Source organism: Cynoglossus semilaevis, chromosome 13 (assembly GCF_000523025.1).
Source record: "Cynoglossus semilaevis isolate Cse_v1.0 chromosome 13, Cse_v1.0, whole genome shotgun sequence".
NCBI classification, from domain to species: domain Eukaryota; kingdom Metazoa; phylum Chordata; class Actinopteri; order Pleuronectiformes; family Cynoglossidae; genus Cynoglossus; species Cynoglossus semilaevis.
The window spans coordinates 13,106,309-13,123,556 of NC_024319.1; the positions used below are offsets into that span (position 1 = coordinate 13,106,309).

General features: G+C 39.4%; 1 protein-coding gene across 3 annotated transcripts in view; it reads left to right on the forward strand.

The window, feature by feature from the left end:
- Window positions 1-17,248, forward strand: part of vps13b (vacuolar protein sorting 13 homolog B) — a 285,627-nt gene that overhangs the window by 208,627 nt on the left and 59,752 nt on the right. For all 3 annotated transcript variants that reach the window (XM_008323736.3, XM_025061607.1, XM_025061606.1), the window contains 4 exons: window positions 7-421; window positions 887-1,024; window positions 7,485-7,880; window positions 16,491-16,693. In XM_008323736.3, coding sequence (XP_008321958.1) covers window positions 7-421; window positions 887-1,024; window positions 7,485-7,880; window positions 16,491-16,693 — 1,152 coding nt within the window. The remainder of the gene's footprint in view (window positions 1-6; window positions 422-886; window positions 1,025-7,484; window positions 7,881-16,490; window positions 16,694-17,248) is intronic.

A 17,248-nucleotide genomic window follows, 5' to 3' on the forward strand; every position in this document is an offset into this window, starting at 1 on the left:
CTTGAGGTGGAAAAGATTGCCCTAACCCAGCCTGAGGTCATGCCCGAGTCTCCTCCAACTTCAGCCTCTCCGACTCCAGAGTCTGCTCCAACTGGACAGGATTCCATTGCTGGCCTGACAGCGGAAGACATCTTCAACAGCAATACTTCCCAGCCAGCGTCACCACTCCTGAGAGGAAGCCTGCTCTCCCTGAACACTCTGCCAACTCCCAGCCGCTCCTCTGCTCGCCAAGCGCTGGGTGTGACTATAGTGAGGCAGCCTGGACGAAGAGGGGCTGGAGACCAGGTGCTGGAACCTTTGTTGTATCTTCAGGTGATGCAGCCATCTGCTCTTCTCAGCTGTCACCACCGCAAGCAGAGAATGGAGCTGTCTGTGTTTGATGTGGCCTTAAGAGGAGTGACGTCAGACTACAAATGTTTGGGTAAGTTGGAGGGGAATTAGATTACAGTAGTTTGACAAGTGCGGGTCTTTAATTTTATAACGAGGCTGAAGCCCATGGTAAAAGTAAGTCTGGTAAAACGTTTTAGCATTCTTATAGTTAAACATAAAGGCATAGCTTTACCATCACATCATTTAAAGACATTTCACAGATTTATCAGGACACTTGGTCAAGGTAAAACTATGCTGACATGTTCACTGTCCCTTGTTATTTAAAATGAGCCACATTAAAACCTCGGTTCATCACAGAGTCATTTGAACCTGAATTAAATACAAGTTAAAACATTTGGACTGGTCAACATTTTATATAAACTTTGAGAAATGAGGCTCACAGTTCTTTTAAACGTGACTAGATGTCAGCACCATTGTACTGTGTGTCATGTTAACTCCTTTCTATGTGCTCCTTTCTTTTCTTTTTTTTCTTTTAAATTTGTATAATTTTATCCAGACCCAGGAAAGACTCTTCCAGAATCTCTTGACTACAACGTGTTTTGGCTGCAGACAGTAGCAGCAGAGGTGGACAGTAAGACAGGCATCCCTCCCCCTTTGCTGTGCCTCCAGATCAAAGATTTTCTCAATGGACCAGGTGAGTAACATACCCACACGCACACACACAAACACACCCCCGTGCTTCATGCAACTTTTGTACACTCACGCTAACATGCTCATTGACGACATCGAGCATTTGTTTCACATTACACCACATTGTTCGCTGCTGTAAAAGAGCAAGTATGAAAGCTGTCTCTCTCTCCCTCTGTGTCTGTCTCTCTCTCCCTCTCACACACGCACACACACACTGGACAAACAGACAAACCATGGATTTATTATTACTCTGTGCCACAATGAGTTTTTGATGCTATTCGGAGAGTTTTAATTAAAAGGCTGTTGATAGCTGTTAGGATTTAAGACCTAAGTCTCTTCAGTGTGTACAGGGTTCGGTCATCTATTTTTAGAGAGTCATGATGTAGATATGAACAGCTTTAAGCTAAGGTCAACGACCTCAAGGAGCGGCCGACATATTCTTCTGACAGATCTGCAGTTAATAAAAGCGTGAGTGGGCCGCGGTGTGCAATCTTCTTATTCACATGAGGGTTTCATGGTGTGTGTAGGCACAAAACATCCTTCACAGTTTAGCTTCCTCAATCCAGCAGGCCAGATGTTGCCAGATGCATACACACAGACGTTCAACAATGGATATACATTCACATGTAGATTGTTCTTCCTTCCACATGCGTCTAATCACGGACACATATCGTGCATGTATACAAAAGGAGCTGTAGGCTGGACCCCTCGCCTACATACATCCCTGCTGTCAACAGAAGAGGCTCAGCTGCTCTGAGGCTTTTGTCCTTATGGATTCACACAACAAAACACAGGTTTCTGTAAAAACTGAAACCATACACACGCACACTTGGCACTCCATGTAAGCTGACCAGTGGACCTACACATAATTGTACAGTAGCCTTAGAATGACAAATAAAAAACAATGAATCTACAACCTTACGTATATATATGTGTATGTGTGTGTATGTGTATATATATATATATATATATATATACACACACACACACACACACACACACATACATGCACACACACATACATGCCATGTTGCTAAATGTAATGAGGCCATGCTGACCTGATCTTTGTCGCAGAAACACAGGTACTGTTTGTCATCAAGGTTGATATTGTTTAATTTGATGCAATTTTCTTCACTTCTTTCATTTCTTCAGTTTTTAATTACTGGATCATTATATGCCATATGTTTTGTTGTGATTATATCTAAGTCTGGTATGGAGTTCAAGTATAGACTCAATTACAGTCATGTGTTTCCCTTGAACTAGTAAAGTGCAGAGTTGCCCCTGTCTGTATGATAACTTCCCACATAATCACTCACATTTTTCCTCTCTGTGCATTTTTCCCAGCCCTGATACACACTCATTGACACACACACACACACACACACACGCACACACACGCACCATCCCTCCCTCAGTGACTCACACAGATCCCCAGTCTCAGTGTGAGGTTGCCCCAGGTCAGGTCCTGGTGGAGATCTCTTGAACTGACCACACATGCTACTAGTCTGCCTTCACCCACACAGTGACACATTCAAACACAACTGTGTGTTGTTTTGTGTGATCACTCTGTGATGGAGATTATTATCCTCCTCTGAGATGAAGCAGCAAAGGAAGAAGTTACAAAGCGCACGAGAGTCCGTGCAGTGATGGAATACACTAATTGCTGCTGTTTACACAGCACATGAAGATAAACATGTGCTGATTCTGATATGTTTATGAATCTTAAATGAAGCTTCACCATCGTTGGTCAGAGTGCTTAAGCTGGAGATACGGGATTTAATTCCTCCACTGAGTCAGGTTTATTTGGATCAACCAATTTTAAATATTAAACAAAAAGGGTAAGAAAGGATAACTGAAGATGAGATTAGGAAGGAAAATAACAACCTGTATTTTGTTTTTCTGTCCCGCCTTATTTCCAGAGACGGTTTATTTGCATGCTCACTGCCTGTTTGTGCTGCCATGTGTATGTATCATGGCTGGCAGCTCCACTTTGATTCAACACTGCTTCACATTTGATTTATTTCAGTGAGGCGCAAACAGAGAGCAGACCGACATGAGGCCGTGTGTTTACAGCAATGTGCTCGCAATTTCGGCTGCATTTATTCTGCGGGACCAATCAAAGCTGCCCTCCCAAGGTTGCTGAGTGGAAAACACTTTAAACATGTGTAGTGTAAATTAGATAGATTGACCCACAAGCAGCAGCTGCTCATCACACACAATTACATACTACCCACTAATGTACTTAGAGACCGTCAAATTTGAGGAAGACATTTTGACTTGATGCATTTTTAAGTTCTTGACAGGAAAATAAATCACCTCACAAAAGATGCTCTAACAAGGAAGCAAGGAAACAAAATCAGTATTTTATCAAAGTTATATAAACTAAAAGGCGATACAAACAAAAATTTAGAATTCAGTGTTTCTGTTTCAATAAGAAAGTAATTCATGGTGGAAGATGCTAATATTGGGTATAAAAAAATAAAAACCAAAGTCTAGGCTCTGTGACCAAAAAGCAGTTCAGTGGCAACGTGCACAGATGCAGTGTTCTCATCAGTTCTGATGTGTTTCTTTTTACTATGTAGATGTACAGTCCTCTGATTCTGCTTTGATAGTCAGTGTTTACATGATACAGGCATAAATGTTAACATCTAAAACTATGTTGAAGTCTACAGTTCTTTCATTGTTAAACAAATTCAATTTTTTTTTCCTCAGTTTTTTTTTTTATTATCTTTGTCTAAATATGTTTTCTTTTCTAACAATGAGGAAAATTCTGATCCTGGTTTTAATACAGAAGCCTAATTCAACCAGCAAGTTAAAAATGTTCTTATGACAGGATAGCTAATAATTTAAGGCCTGTCAACTCTTAAGGATGTGAACAGAAACCCCTGCTGAATGTGTGAAACATTCAAGGTCTTTGGTAATAAATATTATCAATAGGCACTCCCTAAGGTCAATCATTATTGTTGCATCAATTTCTCCCCCAGGCTGTGGCTTGTAAAAAGGAAACCATACATCATTTTTTGTGGTTTTACTAAACTGAACTTTCTCAAACATCTGGACACGTAATTTTTGTGACAAAGTCAATCCATAGGTCCTTAGCCTTTTTGTTTGATTGTTTGTTTGTTTTTTAATGAGAGGTGCAAAAGTCAGATACCAAATGTGTGCAGCTGGGAGGCATGCGACAACATTACCTGTAGGATCTGAATATTTGTAGGAGTTTTGACTGAGAAACTAAAATGGCACATTCTCTTGTTAAGACATGATATATTTTGTTTTTTAAAAAAACAATATCTTTATTTAAGCTTTGCTGCCCAAACATAAAAAAAGGTCTGCAAAAAAATGAAGATGAGAATCAGAGAATCAGTACTGAGAAGTTCTAATAGTTTTTACAATAAACAGTTGTGAATGGGAAAAATTATTTACCTAAAACTCGATTAATTAATGTCCAGGTGCTAAAGAAGACAACAGAAAATCTAATTAAATGAAAAGGTATTGTGCACACTTCTGTCCCAACCTTGTTCAAGCACCAATTGAAGACTGTCTTCAATTGGTGCTTGAATACTGAGTAGGTCCAGGCTGAGATTTCTATTTTGAACAGGACACTTTTTGAACAGTGTGAACACACAAACACGCACCCTTTTTTTTTTTTTTATCTCATCTTTCATGCTACGTTCCAGTCTGGGACAGGGTCAGTGAACATGTCTGGAGGTAACTGCTACCACTTGGAGATGAGAGCTTCTCCAAGCCCTCTGCAGAGAAGCAGCAGGTGATATATTAGCTAGAACAAATTGGAACCATTACTCTCTCTTCTCTCTGGTTCCCATCAAGCTATGAGTTTGTAGAAATGTTGTCAGTTACTGTATACAAGCTTGTGCCCCTCCGAACCCGTCCAGGACCACTCTAATCTGAGTCAGATGGCCTGAGAGTTGCAGGTCATAGGCCATATTTGCTTAAGACTACTTTTTGTGACAGTGGGCTCCTACAGAGTTGCCTTCTAGGAATTGACGAACAAGAACAAACACAAAGAGCAGCACGTACATATAGATCCTAAAGTATGTTATTAGAGTCTTTCCCCCCTGTGTCTGAACGAGACTGCCCTTTGTCAAAAGTCAAGTGTAAAGAGTCAGTTAGAGAAATCAAAAGCAGATCGAGAATAGGTTTTGTAGATTTTTACAGAAACACACACACAAACACATACACACTTCAACACCAGTTCAAAGAAGGGTTGGCGTCATGTATGACCTTGAAACCTGGATAACAGGCGTATTTAATCTCCCCCTCTTTGCTCTGTGTGTGTGTGTGTGTCTGGAGTGTGTGTCTTGTCAGATGTTGATCTACCACTTTCTCCAGTACTAATAGAGGCTGACACCTGAGAAGGGTCAGTCGATGAAACCCGCAGCCTGTTCATATTACAGCCTGTTCATTAAAGCTGTATTGACATCAACCACCTCTCTATCTCTAGGCTTCAAACTTGCTCCTTGCATAAGCTTTTGAAATCTTAATACTCTGAAAGTCCTACAGGTAAAGCTTAGGTTTTTCCAATCAAAACATTTGTGCGTAGGTGTGTGTGCCACTGTTTGAAAAGCCCTCTTTTGAAATGTGACTGCTGGTCGGTTAAAGTAGCACATTTTTCAATTATTGGTAATTATTTCCTTACTTTCAAGTCTTGGTTTTGTGTTACCAACCTTTTGAAGTCCTTTTGCACAAAGCCACTTTTTACTTGTCTATGTTTTACAAGTTCTTTTACTTGTAGGTCATCAAAACTCTTTTTTTGTTACTTAATGTGTTGCTATATTTTTGCAGCATTTTTTATTTTGCAGGTGTTTTTGTTTTTTCTTTTTGTTAGTCTAGACACTGACTCTTTTTACTGCCAAGGATATGAAAATCCAGAGGGAATAAAACAGTCAATGTCTGATTTAAATTTGTGATTATAAAAAGTTTTGTCTCTAACATTTAATCACTAATCATCAGTGTTTTACATTCTGAACTACCTTGGTGTGAATTCTGATATAGTGTCTGTGTCAGGCTGTGGGGCTAAAAAAGACCAAAAAGGGACTTCTGAAAGAAGGACAATTGTTAATCAGGACCAGGACTACATATGCAGAGCGCCAAGCAAGGCCCGAGCCTGAGCACTGGCTCTGTGTAGCTGATCGGAGACAGCTTTGTGTGATTACAGAGAGGGGAAGAGTTGCTGAGTTTGGGGAATGAAGAAAAGAAAAGGACTGAAAAAGTGAGAGGAAGCAGAAAGATTGCTTATATGAAACAGAAGGAGAGTGGATGAAAGAATTTAGGGGGAGCAGAGGAACCTGGAAGAACAGCTGCATGCACGGCATTTATTCCGCCACTGGAAATTCACCTTTGCGTTTTATCTTTTCCCCAGCTCCTTTCCTCAATCAGACACATATTTGGTCAAAAAGACAAAGACCAAGCATGTGTCTCTCTTCCTCTGGTTTCAAGGGATAAATCATCTGAGTGTTTGTGCATTAAGTACACATGCACAGGTAGAGGAAAACAAATATTCAAAATATGAGGGAAAGATGTGCTGTAGCATTGGTTTAATGTTGCCTTCAAGGACCTGGTTTCTTCTAACACATTTATTGTTTTAAAAATGAAGAGACATCTCTGTGGGTAGCTTTATGTTGCATTGTATTTGTCATGATGTATTCAGAACATGGGTAATATGGGTAAAAACACTTTTCATAGTTGTGTGTTGCTTATACTTAAGATGGATGTCATGTCATCTTACCCTTTCATGAAGACAGACAAAAGAACCTCAAAAAACACATGTTAAACTTGAAAACAGCCCCTCCTTGTGGTGGTAAAGACTAGATTGGGCCTGACTGCATTCATGTACCTACTCACTGCTGCTTCTCACCTAGGAAGAAGAAACATTGAACTCATGTGATCATGTTGAAAAAAATCATGACCAAGTAAAACCTTATTTACATAACTCTGTAGTGGTATAAATGGCACTGGTTTGAGTTGTGTGTTGGATCAACTGTGAATAATCTGTCACTGAAAGAGGAGGTAGCAGGTCTAAGTTTGTTTCAGGACACGTTTCTGTGTACTATTTTATGGGTTAAATGCACACAAGTGTGGTTTGATAATGACGGCTGACTCATCTTAAAAGCCCCCACATGGATTGTGTCCATGTGTCCAAGAGCAAACACACAGCCAGCAGTGACTTTTCAAAAGTTTTTCGTAGCTTTTACATAGTCTAAGAAATCCTGCTTCAGTTTCAAGATTAAACAGGTCGGCACTAAAAAGAAGAAATATTTAACAAACAAGAAACAGAGAAACAGAAGTCCAGAGATCTGTGTGTTAACAAAAAGTTGTAACTGCATATATAAATATCTGCATTATACATAAACAAAAGAAGAAAATCTTCAAAATGTTCTTCAGTTTTGCTTCTTGTTTACCCCATTGAACTGATTTTCTTTCTTTATTCTTTCTTGTTTCCTCAGCTGAGCTGAACCTAGAACTATCACGTCCACTGAAAATCAGTCCCACATTGGCAAAACTAGAGCAGGCCAAAGCCTATGTCCAGAAAGTCCTGCCAGACCATGTGTGGGATTCATCCAGTAAACCATCATCTACTTCCTGTTCACCTTATTCTTTGCCAACAAAGTCGATGCCGAGGTCCTTGCACACCCGTTCAGACCCCCACGGTCAGTCCTCAAGAATGGGTTTAACCAGCAATGTCCAGGTTTTGGCGTCATACTTCCACAGGATCTCACTGCATACTGCTCAGATCGTAATCAACATGGAAACAGAGGCTCATCCCATGAAGCCCAGTGTGACAGTGTCTGTGTCAGCCATGACTGGAAGTCTGACTATAAAACCATGGCCAAGGACAGAAGGTAGGTCCAAAAAAAATGACAGTGTATGACATCAGCTGACAAACAGGCTCACATAAAATGTTTAGCTATTGTTCTGTTCATGCCATCCTTAGTCAGGGCATTATTTGTATTAACAAATATCTAAAAGTAGGGATGTAGACATTAAACTCTTTAGGAAGAAGTTACTAAAAAAATAGCAGTGAGAAATCGATTTAAATTTTTATAGATTTCAATTACTATTAAGTTCCTTTGAAATGAGAATAGCTCTTCCTGTCTCCTTTTTGGCTTCAACCAAAGTTTATTAATTTTGTCAATTATTTCTAAAGGGACAAATGTTGAATACAAAAATACATTATAAATGGAACCACAAAACCCGAAGCAGGTAACAAAATGAATGTACAGCCATTCACCTCTCCAGTCAGACATAAATGATATAATTAATCATCTATAATCATGGCATTTATATGCTTAGATATTCAATAAGTGATATTGTTTAGATAATAGTTTATATTAGTATAATATAGTTTAGGCTATTTTACCTTTTACCAGTCATTTAAAAACACCCCTCTCTCTCTCTTTCTCTCTCTCTCTCTCCCCCCCCCTCTCCCTCTCTCTCTCTCTCTCTCTCTTTCTCTTTCTCTACCTCTACTTAAGCTTCAGGGTTTTTTTTACATTCACCCTCCTCTTATACTCCGACCTCAGTTAATGAACAATGTGTATCACTACAAAGTAACAGGTATCTGGACCTTAGATGACTCCATTAGGTTTTCTCAGTATGTGAAAAGTAAAAAAAAATCAAACCCATTGATGTAATTCATCGTCATATTCTGTTTTTTCTCAAGTTATTACCACTTGTTTCACAGAATCATTTGTAAAAAAACAGGTGGAGCTGCATTGGAAACAACTGCAATGACTTCACCGCCTTTCACAGATTTTTATCGTACATATGTTACAAAAAAAAACAGTTTTTGGACAGCGCAGTACACAATCACCACACAAAGTACTGTATGTGTACTTTTTTAGGATATTGTGTCATTCGTCTAGATACTCTAACTAACTGTACGAGCCAGCAGGAACCAGGCCAGGTCCTTTGAAAGTGAAGTGCAGCTATACAGAGACCTAAATGTCCAATAAAGATGTAGTGAAGGGCAATTTGTTCTACTTCTTTTAATTATCTTGTATAACCAAACTAATGTTTGATGTGGACAAAAGCTCTAGTGCTATAGCCAGTGCCCACCTCTCTTATTTAGGTTAGTCCCTCGTATTAAGGTTTGTTAGGAAAGCAGCTAAATTGAAGAAGACGGATCATCATACATATTTAATGTTACAATATTTACAGTGACTGCTCCAAAGAAACTGATCATAACTCTGTAACTTGTAGGCCGGTGGTATTGCCACATTTCATACAGAAAGGGCTGTTAAGGGCTAAATATCAGATTATATTTTTAAAGAAAAGTATAAATATTTCCAATACTGTAGTCAGTTACTCTATCATTATTATGTTAATTGTTGTTTTTTTAAAAGATTTTTCACTAGTTGTTAAAGACAGAGACCCTCTAATACGACCATGAAAATGGAAAATATACAGTACAACAGTGTTGCTTCCAGAATAAAATGGACAAAAAATGTGACTTTATACATACTGGGAAAACCGTTCACCTGCCAGAAACATGGTTTGTCTGTAAACTGTTAAGTGAGATGTTTGTGTTAGCCTTGGAATTTGGGCTGTGTGTGTGTGTGTTTGATTGCATAGGTATAAGTGTGTGAATTGTTCACACACTCATCTTTGAGTGCGAGTGAAAGCAAGGTGTTTGTTTTTGTGTTAGTAAGAAAATCTTGCCCTCATCAACATTGAATATAACCCAGAGGCGTCAAAAGTGTTTCCATCATAACAATCAGATCTGCTAATACTGAACCAAATCATGAGGCTTCCAACATCTCAGTGCCGCTCACTGTGAGCCAGCAAAGTGTAAGAGATCATCTGGAATTGTTGGTTTGTTTTTAAGATTGGACTGTTCTCTGGCATGTCCTTCAAACTGAACACCAGATGTAAATAGAGCTTTGAAAGACAGTGGAGTGCCATATGCACAAAAAGGGACATGGAACAAGCTGATTTATTATTTGTCAGGTTGATGGTTTGTGCCTGAGCACTGCCGAGCAACATGTCCCCTGTGTTGTGGGAGCAGAGGGACAAGGATGGAACTAAAACGTGGTTCCCTAAGTGCCTGCATCTGTGTTGCAGATGCTGTTGTATAGGGTTACTTCAGATAAAATGATTGTCAAAAATGTTAATTAAAACCTCAAACAATTTGCACTTCGTTTACCCAAATCTGCATAACTGAACGGTGACACAACACTCGGCCGGTCCTGCCCTGCCCTGATTTTCACCAGCTTTTCAGCTTTCATCCATACTTCAATAAACACAGTTGAGGCTGTAAGTGCGATGCAATGGAAAAAGAAATAAAGTCAGAGACAATATGAAGAGGAAATACCTCCCACTCACTTTCCATTCATATGATCCTCCTAATTATGGTTACGGTTCTTTTGACGCGTACAGTTTTGATCAGATCTGATGATAGTGGTTCTTTGGTGTATTCCATAGTTAAACACTGAGAGTTACATGGAAATTATTTTTCCCATCGGTACCTACAGAATTATAAAGATTTGATTGGGAAATATTCCCTGCTAATGGATTCTAGTTTACTGTAACTTGCTATTCAGCAGCTGGACACCTTCATGGTAGTATGGTAACTCTGAGAGTGTAGCTAAATTTGGCTTTTTGTGAATTATATTTTAGTTATCTCCACAGAAATCCCCAAATTGTTATAGTTATCTGTCTAGTTAAGTTCAAGCTTTTGGACAAGAATACAAATAAAGAGATATAATATTACGTGGCACAATGCTAAATATATTTGCGTGAAGGAGTATTTCATTGCATGAGTCATTACAGCTAATTCTGTTAAATAATACATTTTTTTCTTCTCTTGATAACTTAAGTAAACTTATAGCTCATTTTCCCACAGGACTTCTTCACATAGTGCTTCCAGATTTGTTGACATTGAGCGGAGACAAAGTGTCTCAAATTACACAGACCGATCACTGGTGACAATGGATGTATCTGCTGACTCCTAGCCTCAGTTGCAGCACCTCCATCAGTCACAACAGTGTGACCTCTCCAGCTGGCTTCATACCTTCGAAAACGGATACCTTGGAATTTTTACAAAGATAAAGGTTGAAATTCCCATTCTGTAAGGTTAAGCATTCGAGCTGCCACAATAAGTTAGCGTGAACGTCCCCTGGGAGAAGCCGTACATGAAAGATGTAAGACGGGAGAATGTAGTGTTACTACCATTCGCTGTGTACCACTACTGCTGCTGTGCTGTTGCTTTACAGTGTCAGTGTCAGATTGATGGACCACATCCTGAACAGACTGCGGTATGATGCCAGTGTATAAGAGGAAGCAGAAGCTGTAAGAGAAGAAGGGTAGGACTTTTGAAAGAGAGGAAACAAGGAGGTAACGAAGACAGAGCAGGAAGAAAAATAGGAAGCTCTAAGGACCAAATGACTGGGAATGCAGCAGAAAATAAGTTGAAGAAGAACAGAAGAAGCAGAAGATGAAAATTCTAGCTTGGAAAAAAAATAACTTTTAGAAAGCAAAAAGAAGCGTGACAGGGTGATTAATCTGTGTGACGAGTAGCAGCGGTCTCTTAGGTATGTGTCTGTACAGTCACCCTGTCTTCATTAGTGAACATCCATAGCTGCACTAGGGTTAAGGTCCTGTCAGTCTGCATCGCTCCAACGTTTATTCCTCCACCCGTCATCCATGGAACATCTGGGACTCTGTACCTGGTCATAGCAAAGCCCCCCCTCTGCCAGGGGACAAGATGGAGCGAGAGGGGATTAGGTTGACAGTGAGGTGTGTTACCAGATCCTGTGTTAATGAAAAGCAAGTGGAAGCCCTGCTTTCCTGCCCCTGTCCACGACTCAACCCCTCCCCAAGGTAGGGGGGCATTTATAGTTCAATGAGACAAAGGTTGGGAGGTGGGCAGGAGAGAGAACAGATGTCTTAAGGTCCATGAAACAAGACCCTCCCTAATCTCTCAGCTCTCCGTCACACTGCCCATAGAGTGCCCCCGATTTCCTCCGAACAAGAGCATGTGCACACGCTCAGGCCCAGACGCTAGTACTGGTGCACACTTACACATACAGTGTACTTGTGCAACAACGCACACACTAACTCAGATACACACACCTCAAGCTCTCCCCATGGTCCTTTGCCTTTGTGGAAATCTTTTTGTTGGTGATTTACTTTAGCACATTGCGGAGGAAAACACATGTTCTCTGAACAAAGTCAAAACTACCTTGGATTTATTTATATTTCCTCTCTCTCTCCTAGGTTTTATTTTGTTTCCCCAGCTATGCTCATGTCAGAGTGTTTACCCTGCTGAAAGATGGCTCATCTTTTCCATTTATCTGCTGATATTTTTTTTTTCAAAAGTCAGAGTTTAAGGATGAACAAAGCCAAATTGGAAAGAGATTTACACTTTAAAATACACCCTGCTGTGATTTGACACACAAACACTCCCAATAAATATTTTTTTTATCACATTAATGTTAGTCATTTGTTGAGGAGATGACATTAGACATGAGCTTTCTGGGTGGAGTTTTTAACTAGAATGGACTGAAAGAAAAACTTAGACGTGCCACTGTGATGAATAACTGCTGATGATCACTGCTGATGGATTGAAAACACATATTTCAAGCATTAAAAAAGTTTGAACAATCTTTTTTTTTTACTTGACAAACTATTAGTATGTTCTCATGAATAATGACCTAACCTGACCTTTTATATATTTCAAAATATAAAAATTTAGCACATTTATAATAAAAATGGGGTTCATACAACTGAAGTGCAAGGAAAGTTTATATCCTGATAAACTAGAAGTAAAGTTTAACAGACATATTAGCAGCTGGAAAAAACTCAATGTCTTGGACAGGTTTACTTCAGGACTTTTGTCTTAGACATAAGCACCAACACAGAAAAATGGCTATAATTTATTTAATTTAGAAAACAGATTACTCCTTGCTCCCCATCTCAACTACTTAATCCCTCTAATCTACCTTTTTACTGTTTACTTCAATAGTGGACAGTGAACCAAAGGCTCTGATATATTCATTTGTTTCATATGTGCACCTTGCTTCGTGCAGTCAATATTGAGTCTTTGTTTCAGGTCTTATCAGGCTATTAAATGATGCAAAATGCTTGACGGTTCTATTATCAGCTATGTACAAAAAACCTAAAGCCAATCTAGTTGTTTCTTTAATATGTCTGTTCTTGCCTGTATTTTTTGCCATTTTTCTCTGGCTCTTTGACACACACAAACTGCTGCACTAATCTCAGCCTGCAGCTGTATGAGTTCAGTGGCCTCAAGTTGACCTAAAACCCAGTCATTTGTCAAGATTCATCAAGATCAAGGTTGGGTAGCAGAGTGGTACAAAGTGAAAACAGTGTGAGATATCTCTATTTTACCATATCAACACTAATATGACTCTGCAAGGAGTTGAATTATTTAAAAAAAATGAACACGCATCTACCATATGTAATTTGTTTATGCGTTTCAGCTGTTATTGAACCCATATGTTACTCATCAACACTCATCAGTTGCTGTATTTGTAACAGCTTGGCTGACACACAGCTCCCTGCACAGTGCCATTTTGGCTGACAGCATCCCCTGCTATGAAACCAGTTTCCTCTAGTGTCCTATAGTGGTCTTGTGGTGAGTGAATAGTGTATATCTGTGGTGAGTGACAGTATATTACTTCTATTACTCTTAGCATCCCAGACAGTCTTTGGGGGCCTCTGCTAGTTAGGTAATGACTCCTTTAGGTTTCTACTAATTGATACCAGTGTGTCCCGGAGCATAAATCTACCAGGCAGTGGTCAGATAACGGCTGCCAGGCAAAAACCGACACAGTAAATCTGTCTCAGATCCTATCTAATCTTACCCAAGTGTTTGCTGGAGATGTATTTCACTTTAGGGAAGATTTCCATACACCCTTTTCCACCACCCACTTTGTTTCTCAGCTGTCATAGCTTGTTGAAATATGTAGAAAGTGGATATATCTTCTGTCCAGCTGTTATATTGGACGTACAGTTCAGGTGTTAATCTGTTAAAATTCTAACTGAAAAGAGTTTGATCAAAGTTGATTTTCAGTTGTCATGCATTAACTTGTTATATTTGAAGTGGTTTGTAAAAAAAACAAGACCCTGAAATTGCAGAGTTTTTTTTTTTTTTAATGTCAATTGAGTTTCTATTTGTGCTCGTCCCTACTCTAAGGGTTAAGGTCTATAGTTGGCGCTATTGTCTAAGTGCTTTCTTCCCATTTAATCAATTTCTATTAGTGAGAGGAAAATAACAAAAAAAGCTTGTTGGCTTTTTTATTTCAAATATATGTTAGACCATTGTAGAAGTTAAATAGAACAAATGTTACTTTATGTAATAAATAATGTGTTACCTGCCTCATCCGTGAACTTCTTGAACATTCTTGTTATCCAGTCCATCACAGCTCAATGGTCTGAGGTCATTGGACCATTGCTGCACAACACTGGAAGTTGAGTTTTGCCCCAGCGATATGCTTGTTCATGGCAAAAGTAGGGAGAGAAAAATGATGGAGAAATGTGCCTGTGCTTATGATTCGACCAGGATGAAGAAAGAGAGGGATTCCCCCTTGTTAAAACCACTCCCAATTAGGGTGATTTTTGGATTGTTGGCTCCTAGCGGCTGCTGCTGTTGCTGGCGGCTTTAACACCAGGATGCTGTGGTCTGCTGGGCTTTAAATGACGCGTGGTGAGACGAGAGAATGCTGACATGTATATGTTTTCAGCCATTTAGATGTGCTTCTCACAATGTATCGCACTTACTGTTTTTATTATGTGTCTGCGTTGTCAGTGTGCTTTTTGTCTCAGTTTATACATGTTTGAATGAAAGATTCTCAATTTAACAAGCAAGGGTGGGAGTTTCCCCTGAGCTGTCCTCGCCATATAAAATAAACCTGATATCCACAGTTCAATAGATAATGCATAACAGCTTTCACTGGGCTGTAGCAGTAGAAAATGCTAATTGTCAATTTGTACCAACAATATCTATCATAAGTATAGTGTTATCCCACATTTATATAAGACATGCTCTTGTTCTTATTTCATCATGTACAGTGTGTTAGGGTTTCCCACAGTCTCTGGTTCAGCTTCTATTTATTTAGAATTCTAAATTCTAAATGAACATTATATTTGAAACTGAATTGCTCACTGATTAGACAGGGCCACTTTGATTAATCATTGTTATTTAACATCTACATTATTATTAATGTGAATGTGACATACATCAGAAATTCCTGTTTTGGAATTTCAGGACACATGTTTCTATAGAGATTAAATTTTTAGCAGTAAAATGTTACAGTGCCTGTGCCTGTGTTTGACTGGCCTGCTTGCAGTACAGATTTGTTATTTTCTATAATGAACATAAGATTTGGGACAATAGCAACCACACATTATTGATATGGCTTATGAAGTTACTATTTGTAATGCATGAGACTGCTTTGTTTGCTTTTTCAGCGTCTAGTGTGAATCTTTAAAAAGCTTGTTTAAAGAGCTGCTTCTCGGGGCGTTATTAGTCATCCAGGGTTGAGGTTTCCAAGTGGGCTGCCACAACTTTGACTCTAAATGACCAGATCAACCCTCCCATGTCAACGACGTTTGGAAGAGGTTTGGGTCTTCTGATTTATGGGACCACATGGACAAGGTTGGGACAGCCCTGCGATGACAGTGGCACATTACTATTTTAATGGAAAGGACAGAGGTTTCTTAATTTTATTACTCTGGGGGTTTTTGCTACTTTTAGTTCCTCCAGGATGAGTTGGTGTTTGGCTGCACTCTCCCACTTCTTCCACTGTTCATCTCATTCAAGTTTGCTAAACATTTTAGGTAACCAGATCATAGAAATACTCTATTTGAATCTGAGTCTCTGTGGGTTCAGCCAGATGTAACAATGTCCTCAAAACACCTCCAAAGAGACATGCTCAGTAGATGGTTGTACATGTTGCACTTGTTTTAAGCTGTAAGATCCAACTGAGAAACTCAGTGTCTCCTGGCAGGTGTAATGATAGAATATGAATGTACTGTAAAGAGTTACTGATTTTTGATTAGTATTATAAGTATTGCAAACACTTAACTTAATAATATAGATAAAAAACTGACAATGCAATGCATCACTTATCTCTAACACTCATCATCTCAATAGTTATGCATAAGTAGTTAACGATTTCACCTCACCTGAACTCATATACAACATTTGATGGCATGTATTTTTGCTTTTACCTGTTCAAAATGTTATTGCAAGTGCAATGTGACATGACTTAATTTCTTTTAAGGAATGAACTAAGCCACATTATTTTTATAATGTATGATGACTGAGCACACAGATAGGTGTTTTCAGCTGTCTCCCAAATAATGAGGTAAAAACATAGGGTGGTAACTTGTGAGGAAAAGGTTTATGTTGCAAAAACAAGTTGATGATATCACTTTTCCATCTGTGTTGTCCATGACATTCACTGCTACTGTTTCTCTCTTCACAGACATGATTCAGGCTGCCTCTGTGCAGCTAAAGCTACAGGATTTGCTAGTGAGAACTGGGCTGAAGGACCAAAGTCATCTCCTGCTGGGACCTTTCTCCTGCAGCACCTCTCTTGAAGCACGCTGGTGTCGGCACAGTGGTAGCCCAGGACCTGAGCCCGGCCCCCCTAAACTGCTGCTTGATCTGAAAGGAGGCCTGTTGCAGGTTTGGCCCTGACACAAATTCAGCTATAATTTATCAAGCAACGTAGCTACAGGTTTGAGAGGTCAGGGTCAGATCAGCACCTCTGCACCTGGATATAATTGAGCGTCTTGCTCAAGGACACTTAAGCCTTTGGGCCTAAGTGAGGGTCTAGTTTGAAAAGCAGACTGCAATCACGAGGTGGTATTATTGTCCACTAAAACATTATCTCAGTTCTGGCTGACTCTGGTTTCCAAATTAAGCCCTAAAGGATTCATAAGCTGAAATCCAGAGACACAGGTCATCACACTCTTAACACTTCTCTTAAAATTGCTGGTCTCTTCAGCTCTACCATGGCTTCTGTCCTCTGTGCTGCCAAAGTGATGACAGTGAGAACAGGATGCTGTAATTCCACTGCAGATTTGAGTCACATTTGGTGGTTAAGTGGTGGAATATTATAAAGCTTTTTGGGAGGGTGACTGATACATTGTGTGCCTTTTTTCCTGTCAAAAAAAGTTACATAAGGCACTGAAAATGTGACTAAGTGAACACATTATTACTAATGCATTATTCCACTTG